Below are 13,556 nucleotides of genomic sequence, written 5' to 3'. Positions count from 1 at the left end.
CTTACCCTTGAGGTCCGGCTGCCTCCATCCTGCAGCTCAAGTTCACCAGGATCCAAGACCCCCTACCCAGGGATCGTCAGCAAATCGAGTTTGTGGCCTGCAGCGCATCCCGGGAGGCATTACGCCAGAAGTCGTCTGTGATTGAATGGTTAGGAGGGACATGTTTGGAATGAGATTTGGGATCAGCTGATCCGGCAACCGCCGCCCGGACAAGAGGTCGCTGATCCGCCAGCTTTGCTGGGATTCAGAGTCCGAGGCGACGGATGGACTTGCTGTGCGTGTCACACCAGAGACCCAATTTCCTCCAGGGGAGGATTTCTCATGTCCTTTGCTTTGATTCCAGCTCATCAAACCCTTTCCGGGTGATGGAATTTAGCCCAAAGGCTGAATTTGGTAATGGTGTAATTGTTATTTCTGGACTATAGAACTCACCGGTATTCAAGCCACACCCAATAAATTTCTGAGTTAAGCCACGGACAGACAGTATACTTTGTTTAGTTCTGTTCGGTTCAGTTTCAGGTTATTTGGAATGTGCATAGGCTACAATGTCATGCATCACATATTTCCAATTATTTCATTACAGTACGTCCGAAAAGGAGTAAGAAGAAGCAGAGCTTATTTAATCCTACCCCTTTTAATACCATAACAATTTTATCTCATTGTCATTGCAAGAAGTACAACAAATCTATGTTTTCAGCACAAACCCGTTCAAGATTAGACAAACAAACAGTGTACAGGGTAACAGAAAAGGAACCCTGATGGTTCGGCACGAGGCGCCCTGTAAAAGGTGGGGAAAAGGTAAAACGCTGGGGAAGAAGATGAGTAAAAACATACAATCTAGACTGGGCTCCGAAGGGGGCCTAGTCTGGAGTGGGGAAAAAAACCTCCATTCCATGCACACATAAACATTTTGCATTTAATAACGCCAACTCGCAACAAAGGGGGGGAAGGGGAATCAAGCGGTGGTGAAGGCATGGGGGAGGGTGTGTGTGTTTGTAGTGAAGTGAAGTGAATTATATTTGTATAGCACTTTTTCTCTAGTGACTCAAAGCGCTTTACATAGTGAAACCCAATATCTAATTTTTACATTTAAAGCAGTGTGGGTGGCACTGGGAGCAGGTGGGTAAAGTGTCTTGTCCAAGGACATAAAGGCGGTGACTAGGATGATAAATAGACCTCCTTTTTAGACCAGTTGATCTGCCGCTTCTTTTCTTTCTCCTATGTCCCCCCCCTCCCTTGTGGAGGGGGTCCGGTCCGATGACCATGGATGAAGTACTGGCTGTCCAGAGTCGAGACCCAGGATGGACCGCTCGTCGGGACCCAGGATGGACCGCTCGCCTGTATCGGTTGGGGACATCTCTACGCTGCTGATCCGCCTCCGCTTGAGATGGTCTCCTGTGGACGGGACTCTCGCTGCTGTCTTGGATCCGCTTGAACTGAACTCTCGCGGCTGAGTTGGAGCCACTATGGATTGAACTTTCACAGCATCATGTTAGACCCGCTCGACATCCATTGCTTTCGGTCCCCTAGAGGTAGGGGGGGGGTTGCCCACATCTGAGGTCCTCTCCAAGGTTTCTCATAGTCAGCATTGTCACTGGCGTCCCACTGGATGTGAATTCTCCCTGCCCACTGGGTGTGAGTTTTCCTTGCCCTTTTGTGGGTTCTTCCGAGGATGTTGTAGTCGTAATGATTTGTGCAGTCCTTTGAGACATTTGTGATTTGGGGCTATATAAATAAACATTGATTGATTGATTGAAGCGGGGATCGAACCTGCAACCCTCAAGTTGCTGGCACGGCCGCTCTACCAACCGACCTATACCGCCAAATTACGAACTTTCTTTAAAAAAAAAAACACCTACTGTGCATAAATATTTAGTAAAATAACACCCCTGGAAATAAGGTAAGTTGAAATCCATGCTAGAATGGTGTCCGATTGACCTGGACACAATTTGTATATACCCATTGTCTTGGGTGTGTTGATGTAGTGCCCATAGGCCTGGCACCGTTCTGAATGCAAGCAAAAGTTCGACTCTTGGTGTCGTTGAGGAGGGAGGGACGTCAAAAGCGTCAATCCGTCAATCCTTTCCGTGTCAGGGCCAGGTAAGGTTCCACGCGTTGAGTCAAATTAAGCCCCAGTCCTTGGGGATGTTTTCAGAACAGCCTGCTCCTGTTGTTGCAGCGTCAAGTCCTTTCGAGGGAGTCAAAATCATAGATTGAGATTTTTGTTTTTCCAACCTCCTTTCCTCGTCGAAAAGATTTTGTCAATTGAGTCGAGAGTCCAGCTGATCAATTTCATGTCTGATGTTTAGATTTGGAGGACGGCGCGGATTCTGTTGCAGAACCTGTTGCAGATTCTTGGCTGGCAGGTTATATTATGCTTTGTGTATCATTTCAAATGTTTGTAAATGCACCAAATCATTGAATTGCAATTATTGTTATTCAAAGTCTTTGTATGTTCTCTATAGCCAACATTATCTATTATTATAATTGATCTTTTTTATAACACAGTTAGTGAATGAAGTGCACATTTGTAGTTGTTTCCCATATTTCTGCACAATAACTCAGATGTGTAACACTTGCGAGCAGTTGAGAATTTCAGAAGATTTTTGGTCTAGATCAGGGGTCTCAAACTCAATTTACCTGGGGGCCACTGGATGCAGAAACTGGCTTAGGCTGGGCCGCGAGAAAAGTTTTCTCAGAAAAATCTAAGATGCCCTTTTTACTAAATTCACCTTCTTTGTATGGATTTCCTGCCCTAGCAACATACTTGTCAACTCTCGCGATCTTTCCGAGAAACCCCCGAATATCAGTGCCGCTCCCAAATATGCGCCACACTGTGAACCCACACCAAACAAGAATGACAAACACATTTTAGGAGAACATCAGCACTGTAACACAACATAAACACAACAAAACAAATACCCAGAATCCAATGCAGCCCTAAACCTTCCAGGCTACAATAAGGGGCGTCTGGGGGGGGGGCACTAAATAATGTGAGTCTCCAGGAAATATCTGGGGTATACAAATGTAACGCTGTAAAGCGACATTCATATAGAACTCGCGGGCCGCACCAACAGCAAATTTTCACATCAGTATATTTTCACATCAAGGTACAGGCCACAAAATAACGTCCCGCGGGCCGCGTGTTTAAGACCTTTGGTCTAGATCATGTTTTGCTTTATTCATTATTGACGTGTTTCTTGGATGGCAACATATGTTAATCCAAATCCTGTATGTACCTTTCAGCATTAATGGTGCCTTCACAGATGTGTAAGTTACCCATGCCTTGGGCACTAATGCACTCCCATACCATCACAGATGCTGGCTTTTCCACTTTGCACCTATAAAAGTTCGGATAGTTCTTTTCCTCTTCGTTCCGGATGACACGACGTCCACAATTTCCCCCAAAATATTGAAATGTGGACTCGTCAGACCACAGAGCACTTTTCCACTTTGCATCAGTCCATCTTAGATGAGCTCGGGCCCAACGTTTCCGGGTGTTGTTGATAAATGGCTTTGGCTTTGCATGGTAGAGTTTTAACCAGAACTTGCAGATGTAGCGGCCAACTCTGGTTACTGCGAGTGGTTTTCCGAAGTGTTCCTGAGCCAATGTGGTGATATCCTTTACACAATGATGTCGCTTTTTGGTGCAGCATGGCTTACGTGCAGGGATTTCTCCAGATTCACTGAATCTTTTGATGATATTACGGAGCGTAGATGGTGAAATCCCTAGATTCCTTGCAATAGCTGGTTGAGAAATGTTGTTCTTAAACATTTTGCTCAGGCATTTGTTGACACAGTGGTGACCTTCGCTCCATCCTTGTTTATACCCAAACCACCTGTTCCCAATTAGCCTGCTCACCTGTGGGATGTTCCAAATCAGTGTTTGATGAGCATTCCTTTACTTTCTCAGTCTTTTTTGCCACTCGTGCCAGCTTTTTTAAAACATATTGCAGGCTTGAAATTCCAAATGAGCTAATATTTGCAAAAGATAACAAAGCTTACCAGTTTGAACGTTAAGTATCTCGTTTTTGCAGTCAATTCATTTGAATATAGGTTGAAAATATTTGCAAATTATTGTATTCTGTTTTTATTTACCGTTTACACAACGTGACAACTTCACTGCTTTTTGGTTTTGTACTCACCATAAACTACATACATAGGCTCGGATAGGTCAGACTTTTATTCCAACAATAGGGAAATTACATTGTTGCTGTATAGTTTTTTTTTACATACAGTAACAGAAGTAAAGCGTAATGCAAAACAACAACAAAAATTATTAATAAATACAACATACGGTATTGCTTACCAATTCGTATAGAAAGAAAAGAAGATACACTAAATATACTTATAATATCACATATTATATACTTAAAATATCAGTCATATAGTTATATATATATATATATATGTATATATATATATATATACTTATATGTACAATAATGTGTACATTATATTTAAAATTGATATAGTAATACAGTTTACATACTATGTGTGTATTATATTAAAAATGTAACATAGTGATATATGTACTATTACATGTATATTATATTGAAAATAATATAGTGATATATTTCATGTACTATCTCAGTACTGTATTTTTTTTTTTTCTTAAAGCAACTTTTCTTCCCCTTTGATACCTGCTGATCTTTATTTGGGATCTGCATAAGTCCTGAAAATTTACGCGCCTCCGCCTTTGTAGTCCGTGTCGTTTCTCTATCTTATCGTTATGGGACATTCATCCTCCACTGTTTCTATTTTTAATATAAAGTAGTGTAAAGTTCTGCGATGAGTTAGCGACTTGTCCAAGGTGTGCACCGCCTTCCGACCCGATTTTAGCTGAGATAGGCTCCTGCTACCCCAAAGGGTATAAGCGGTAGAAAATGGATGTATGGATAGTGTAAAGTTCTTACTTATATCTGTCAGTAAACTAGCCATGAAAGCAGTAAAACATACCGGTGTAGTGAGTTTATTTTAACCACCCAAATAATTTTAGTTAATAGAGAGTTTTTAACGGGACACATTGTTGCACTAATGAGCCATGGATGAGGAGATGCTGCTCCGTTATTGATGGAAGTAATGTCTGAATGTCATTAAAACTGTTTTAGACCGCAAGGAAGTGTTTTCAATTTAGAAAAAAAAAAATAATAATGTGACCCCTTATGGTCCGGAAAATTTGGTATGTTTTTAGGTTTTTTTACATTTATGAAAAACTGCAAGTGCAAACTATCATTACAACTGGTATAATTACTATTAATGAATTAAATGTCAGATGAAAGAAAAACTGCCTACTATCAGAAGAAGAGAAGATAAATAAAAGGTGTCTAAATCCTCCCCTTTTTCTGCGATCCCGGCAGAGGTTTAGTCGGCCAAGTGAGAGATTTCCCTTCTTAAGTCCCAGCCTCGCCACTCACTCAGCGCTGGGCTCTGATTGGAGCAGTTTGGCCCCTCACAGGGTTACCAAGGCTATGGGTGGCGGGTGCACCACCAGGCTGTAGTGGTGTAGTGGTGAAGTGGTGTAGGGGGTCCGTGCTCATTTTGTCTTTAGTTGTTGCATTTCATGCCTTCAGTAGCAGAACTAATGGAGTCTGTTTTACTCTCGGGCCGCCGCTCATGTCAGGGAGAAAAAACCATTACAATGTATTCTCTAACAGGCGGGGTTACATAACACAACTCAGTGATTTTACTCAGCCTTCCGTGCAATCAGTGGACCTCTAAGAGACCCTCGTTGGGATCTATGGGGTACTACGAGGCAGTGTTTCTTCACCAAAAATATCTGGTTCTTGCTGTGGTTTGTATGGGCTGCGGTGGTACTCAGTTGTAGTACACTTCTCCACCACTTGTGGCAGTAGTGACAATATCAAATACACAGAAGAAGTCTTGAGCTAAAGTCATAGACAAGTTTCTTGAGCGCAAAAATTATGACAAAATTTATTGGCAGTTTATTTTAAAAAACATCCATCCATCTTCTTCCGCTTATCAGAGGTCCGATCACGGGGCAGCAGCCTAAGCAGGGAAGCCCGGACTTTCCTCTCCCCAGCCACTCCGTCCAGCTCTTACCGGGGAATCCCGAGGCCTTCCCAGGCCAGCCGGCAGACATAGTCTTCCCAACGTGTCCTGGGTCTTCCCTGTGGCCTCCTACCGGTCGAACGTGCCCGAAACACCTCCTTGAGGAGGCGTTCGGGTGGCATCCTGACCAAACTGCAATATGATGGCAGTCACTCATAAGAGATACGTGTAGACTGCAATATAATGGCAGTCACACAAGAGATACATGTAGACTGCAATATGATGGCAATCACACATAAGAGATAGATGTAGACTGCAATATGATGGCAGTCACACATAAGAGATAGATTTAGACTGCAATATAATGGCAGTCACACATACGAGATAGATGTAGACTGCAATATGATGGCAGTCACACATAAGAGATAGATGTAGACTGCAGTATAATGGCAGTCACACATAAGAGACAGATGTAGACTGCAATATAATGGCAGTCACACAAGAGATAGATGTAGACTGCAATATGATGGCAGTCACATATAAGAGATAGATGTAGACTGCAATATGATGGCAGTCACACATAAGAGATGGATGTAGACTGCAATATGATGGCAGTCACACATAAGAGATACGTGAAGACTGCAATATGATGGCAGTCACACATAAGAGATAGATGTAGACTGCAGTATGATGGCAGTCACACATAAGAGATAGCTGTAGACTGCAATATAATGGCAGTCACACAAGAGATAGATGTAGACTGCAATATGATGGCAGTCACACATAAGAGATAGATGTAGCCTGCAATATGATGGCAGTCACACATAAGAGATAGATGTAGCCTGCAATATGATGGCAGTCACACATAAGAGATAGATGTAGCCTGCAATATGATGGCAGTCACACATAAGAGATAGATGTAGCCTGCAATATGATGGCAGTCACACATAAGAGATAGATGTAGACTGCAATATGATGGCAGTCACACATAAGAGATACGTGCAGACAGCAATATGACTCAGGTAATCAACACCAACAATTGATATGTTCTACTGAAAATATAGGACATATTAGACAGCGCTCAAAAATCTATCAAAATGTTTTAGTAGGACTTTGGTAAGCTATGAAGCCGCACCGCTTGATGGATTGTACTCTGCATCAACATAGGAGTATTATTATGGTGTGTGTATAAAGTATCATAAATCAATGTCAATCAATGTTTGCTTATATAGCCCTAAATCACAAGTGTCTCAAAGGGCTGCACGAGCCACAACAACATCCTCGGCTCGGATCACACAGAAATACATATTACCTGGCATTTTGTTTCGCAAAACCTGCTGATGTGTATTTGGGATCTGCATAAGTCCTGAAGAATTGCACATTCCCGCCATTGTAATCCATGCTGACACAATAGTCATAAGCTTCTTCTTTTTCTCCATCTTCTTGTTATGGGACATTCGTCTCCACTGTTGACATTTCTAATATAAAGCTGGGTAAAAATGATTCTCGGGTGTGGGCGCCGCTAGTGCTCAATGCTCCCCTCACCTCCCAGGGGGTGATCAAGGGTGATGGGTCAAATGCAGGGAATCATTTCGCCACACCTAGTGTGTGTGTGACGATCATTGGTACTTTAATTAAATTAAAGTTCTTACTCATATCTGTCATTAAACTCGCCAGGAAAGCGCTGAAAGGGCTACGTGTAGACTGCGATATGATGGCAGTCACACATAAGAGATATGTGTAGACTGCAATATGATGGCAGTCACACATAAGAGATAGGTGTAGACTGCAATATGATGGCAGTCACACATAAGAGATATGTGTAGACTGCAATATGATGGCAGTCACACATAAGAGATATGTGTAGACTGCAATATGATGGCAGTCACACATAAGAGATACGTGTAGACTGCAATATGATGGCAGTCACACATAAGAGATACGTGTAGACTGCAATATGATGGCAGTCACACATAAGAGATACGTGTAGACTGCAATATGATGGCAGTCACACATAAGAGATATGTGTAGACTGCAATATGACTGAAGTAAACAACACCCAAATAAATAGCTAAACTAAATAAATTCACCCTAAAAATATATGTCTAGACTACAATATGACTGAAGTAAACAACACCCAAATAAACAGCTAAACTAAATAAATTCACACTAAAAATATATGTCTAGACTACAATATGATGGCAGTCACACATCATGTGGACTGCAATATGATGGCAGTCACACATAAGATATATGTATAGACTGAAATATGATGCCAGTCACATATAAGAGATACATGTGGACTGCAATATGATGGCAGTCACACATAAGATATATGTATGGACTGAAATATGATGGCACATAATAGATATGTGTAAACTGCAATATGATGGCAGTCACACATAAGAGATATGTGTAGACTGCAATAAGACTCAAGTAAACAACACCAAATAACTAGCTAAAATAGATAAATTCTTACTAAAATAAATACGTTCTTATTAAATAGTAATAAATAGTAATATTCGCAGTATTTATTTATTTTTTAGTTTTTGGTGTTGTTTTTTTTTTTCAAAAATGGGATGAATAAGGATCGGAATTTACTGGTAGTCGGTATATATCCCTATTTATGGCAGAGGTTCTTAAGGTTCTTGGGGCGGTATCGCTCGGTTGGTAAAGTAGCCGTGCCAGCAACTTGAGAATTCCCCGTTCGATCCCCGATCCCGCCATCCTAGTCACTGCCGTTGTGTCTTTGGGCAAGATACTTTACCCACCTGCTCCCAGTGTCACTTACACTGGTTTATATGTAACTTAGATATTGGGTTTCACAATGAAAAGTGCTTTGTGTCGCTAAAGAAAAAGCGCTATATAAATATAATTCGCTTCGCTTAACCTTTTTGACTTCAGAGCCCAACTATGCGACCTACTTACAGTTTAAACCTTGTCAAATGATATAAAAGCATGTGTTAATCACTAAGAGTATTATCAAGGCTGAGGTCAGGTTGACTACAAACATATATACTGTATTTTTCGGTCCATAAGGCACATTTAAAATCCTTTCCTTTTTGTCAAAACTCGACAGTGCACCTTATAACCCGGTGCGCCTAATGTGTGGAATTATTTTGGCATACCGACCTTATTTGGTACATGGTGAAATAATAAATGTGACCAGTAGATGGCAGTCACACATAAGAGATATGTGGATAAATCGGGCCGTTTTAGACTGAAAGATGTGTGCACTTTGGACAACTTCGCTAGCATGGTATTCCTTCGCCGGTTACATCCAGCGGCCTTTGACGCAGCGGAGTATGGTACCAGAGGGGACCGTCAACGGAAGACACGCAGGCGGTGTGATCGAAAGCAAAAACGAGGATGCCGAGCGAGGCTAACAACAAAACTAAAGGCTAATCCCCACATATATCTGGGTACGGAGTCAGTTAAGTTAGAACTAGCCAGCGCCAGGCCGGATAATCCCTGCACACATAGCAACTTTCTTTGAATAATACACAACTTACATAATGTTTTTTCTGCTATGACTGTGTCAGAGTTGGACATGCGCTCTACTGAGGTGACGAATTATGATGCGTTCAGTTTATCGCAGCACCAAGCAAAAAATCTGAAAATTCCTGTCATATCAATTCGTAGATATGGTCGTAATTATTTTAAGTGCACTGCACATAATAAACGCAACATTATTAATATTGCTACTATGGAAAATTTGATCAAAAACGACCTACAATATGGGCTTTTTAAACATAAGATCATTGTCTCCCAAAACGTTATTAGTTAATGAGGTCATCAGAGACAACAATCTTAATGTCATCGGTCTCAGCGAAACCTGGCTTAAACCAGACTACTTTTTTGCGCTAAATGAGGCATCTCCTCCTAACTATAGGAATGCCCATATTGCCCGTCCCCTTAAAAGGGGTGGGGAGGTCGCACTAATATACAACAAAAACTTTAACCTTAGTCCTAACCTAAATGATAAATATAAATCGTTTGAGGTGCTTACTATGAGGTCTGTCACACCGCTGCCTCTATACCTGGCTGTTATATACCGCCCCCCAGGGCCCTATTAGGACTTTATCAGTGAAGTCTCAGAGTTCGTTGCTGATATAGTGACACACGCCGATAATATAATTATAATGTGGGATTTTAATATCCCTATTCTGTCTACACACTGTGTCTGCTGGTAGGTACTCGGTGTGTGTGCGCTGCCCAACATGCTCCTCTGCTCGTAAGCCCCTTAAAAAATGAATTAATTGGAGACCGGTACTTTTCAAACAGAATATAGTTAGTTATTATGATTCATTAGTACCATGATACCATACTAGTACCGGTATACCGTACAACCCTAGTACCTACACCAGGGGTGTCCAAACTGCGGCCCGGGGGCCATTTGCGGCCCACAGAGAATTTTTTAACGGCCCCACAGCACATTATAAAAAATACGATTAAAAAAATACAAAACATAAAAAGTGGTATGAAGGAGCAAAGAGGTGAAATTTAACAAGAACATTTTGCAATTTTTACTGTAATAACACAAAGCTGCCATGCAGGTTGTTTCTTTCTTTAAAAAAAAATTGTGAATAAAAATCAATGTCACTATGAATTATTGACCTATTCAGGGCTTCAATTACGTCACATTAAATATTCCACTTTGAGTTATTTTGTGTGTAAAATGTTGCATATTTAGTGTTTGCCAAATGTTTTTGTTTTAAAACGAACAAAGAAAAAACATGAACAACAATAAAACTTAAAAATGACGGATGGATTCTGAAGTTGATCTTGAGATTATTGTGTTAAAAATAAAACAAAAAAGATATATAATTTATTTTTTAACACTTTAATAAGTAGGACCCATTTGGATCCCCAATAATTTTTGTGATTTTTTTTTTTTTTTTTAAGTGTTATTGCTCAAAAAATAATAATGAATCAAAATCAATGTTGTTATGACTTATTTACCTTTTTAAAGCTACACTCATATAATCTAAAATATTCCACTTAAAAATGTTATTGGGTGAAAATATTGCATATTTTGTGTTTTTTCTATAAAAAAATATTACGCCTGTGTGGCATATTGTTGCCGGATTCGATCCCTTCGTGGATGCGTCGAGTATGAACGCAACAAAGGTAAGATTTAAGGATTTATTTAACAAAAAGGGAGCTATGAAACAAAAACACTGGAGCTAAGAGAAGGCAAACAAAAGACGCTAGCATGAGAGCTAGGATGTCCAAATAAACTAAGACTTGGCACGAAGGGACAAAATGTAAAACAAACACAATTAGCATGAGAGCTAAGAATGACAAATGACTTAGCGTATAAGCTAGCGAGAAAACACATACCAGTCGTACCGTTGCGTGAAAGCAAGCTAGAGTCCCAGAAAGAATAAGCTTAAATAGGGAAGTACTCAAAAGTGACAGGTGTGCAGGTACCGTGATTAGCAGGTGGAATTAATGAGTAACCATATTGACGGACCAATTAGGAAACAAGAGGGTCAGACAGACAGTGAAAACAAAACTGGAACAATAAACAATAATGTGAGAAGATCCGAGTACGGATCTTAACAAAAAAATAGTTTTCTTTGACAAAAAGAGCAAAACAACTTTTTTTTTCAATGTTATATTGAACGATAGATTTAATGTTGATCTACAGATTTAAGCCTATAATAATAGTACTAAATAATGACCATTTTTAAATATTTTTTCTACCAAAACCCTGTATTTTTTTTAATAAATATTTTATATTGTTTTTTTAAAATAAAAATATCAAAATGGCCCCAACTTGCTTTGATTTTTCAGTGTGCGGCCCTCAGTGGAAACATTTTGGACACCCCCTGACCTACACAGTCCGTTTATACCGAATTCGGTGCCATGCCTACAATGACCGACCGTGTCATCGCTCCTAAATCTTCTCTTCTGTCCTCAACAGACGTGTACCTGTTGGACCTCCCGGACCACCAAAAGGTGGCGCTGAAAACGGTGACCGTGGGCCAGAGCGTGGTGCTGACATGCGCCATCACGGGCCCACGCAGGCCGCCGATACTGTGGAGCAGGAACCGACAGAACCTCAACGCCTTGAACCTCGAGGACATCAATGTGAGTAAATAACATGAGATGTTAGGTCGTTCTTCCCCTTGGAAAAAAGTCTGAAAAATATGTCTTATATAACTGTTAAAAATATCATATTTGAGTAGTGTAGGTATTTTCTCGAACAGGAATGTCCAAAATTCCTCCACTGAGGGCCGATGTTACGATCCGCTGCCCAGATCGTTCAATTTTTTAGTTTTGTTCCTTTCTGTATCACATTCTGTTGTTTGGACGTCCTTATTTCCGGTTTTGCTCTGCTACTCTGGAATTACGCACACCTGTTCCTCGTGATTCCTTATTTAAGCCTACCCCTTTTGTTATTTCATCCCCGGTTCCTAATTTGCTTGTACGCAACAAGTGACGACTGCTATTCATTGCTTTCACCTGCTAGCTTTCACGCGACGCTTCTTTTTTTCCTAGCTCTCATGCTAGCTGTTTTTGTTTTCCCTTTTTGTGCCTTTGTGCCAAGTATTGTGTTTCTGTTCGTTTCCCCAGCTCCCATGCTAGTAGCATTTGTTTGCCTTATCTGCCTAGCACCAGTGTTTTTGTTCTAGCCTGTTTTATTAGTGTAGGTAGTCTCTCGAACAGGAATGTCCAAAATTCCTCCGCTGAGGGCCGCATAATGGAACACATGGAATCATGCGGGGTTTTAATATCAGTCCAAATAATGGTGATGTTACGATCCGCTGCCCGGATCGTTCAATTTTGTAGTTTTGTTCTTTTCTGTATCACATTCTGTTGTTTGGACTTCCTTATTTCCGGTTTTGCTCTGCTACACTGGAATTACGCACACCTGTTCCTCGTGATTACTTCCTTATTTAAGCCTACCCCTTTTGTTATTTAATCCTCGGTCCCTAATTTGCTTACACGCGACAAATGACGACTGCTATTCATTGCTTTTACCTGCTAGCTTTCACGCTACGCTTCTATTTTCCTAGCTCTCATGCTAGTTGTTTTTGTTTTCCCTTTATGTGCCTATATGCCAACTATTGTGTTTCTGTTTGTTTCCCCAGCTCTCATGCTAGTAACATTTGTTTGCCTTATCTGCCTAGCACCAGTGTTTTTGTTCTAGGCTGTTTTATTAGTTTAATAAATACGTATTTCTTACCTTACGCTGTGTTCTTGCCCGACGCATCCACGGAGGAACAAATCCGGCATCGCTATGCCAACCAGACGTTACAGGTGATGATTATTTTTGCCATAATAGTCCAGCACTACTTTACATTGTGGTCAAAGGATAAATAGTGGTCATAGTTTCCTATATCATTTATTGATGGCTCCTTTCTCCCGCCTGTGGATGCTTGGCAGTTGTGACTTTTTAGTGCTTTGCGCTGAGACTCTGACAATAATCCAAGATGTCAGTTGGCGTTCTGTGCTCAGAGAGCGCCGGGAGAGACTGGAGGGGGATTTGAGGACCGGGAAACGAAAATGAAGGCGGGATATATAGCTAAGGGGTT

At 40.9% G+C, this 13,556-nt stretch overlaps 1 protein-coding gene across 4 annotated transcripts in view; it reads left to right on the top strand.

The window, feature by feature from the left end:
• fstl5 (follistatin-like 5) overlaps positions 1-13,556 on the top strand; it is a 465,215-nt gene that overhangs the window by 258,055 nt on the left and 193,604 nt on the right. For all 4 annotated transcript variants that reach the window (XM_061891749.1, XM_061891746.1, XM_061891747.1 and 1 more), the window contains exon 7: positions 11,942-12,108. In XM_061891749.1, the coding sequence (XP_061747733.1) occupies positions 11,942-12,108 (167 nt within the window). The remainder of the gene's footprint in view (positions 1-11,941; positions 12,109-13,556) is intronic.

This window comes from Nerophis ophidion, linkage group LG29 (assembly GCF_033978795.1).
Source record: "Nerophis ophidion isolate RoL-2023_Sa linkage group LG29, RoL_Noph_v1.0, whole genome shotgun sequence".
In the NCBI taxonomy this organism is placed as follows: Eukaryota; Metazoa; Chordata; class Actinopteri; order Syngnathiformes; family Syngnathidae; genus Nerophis; species Nerophis ophidion.
This window is presented reverse-complemented; position numbering and strand designations above follow the sequence as displayed.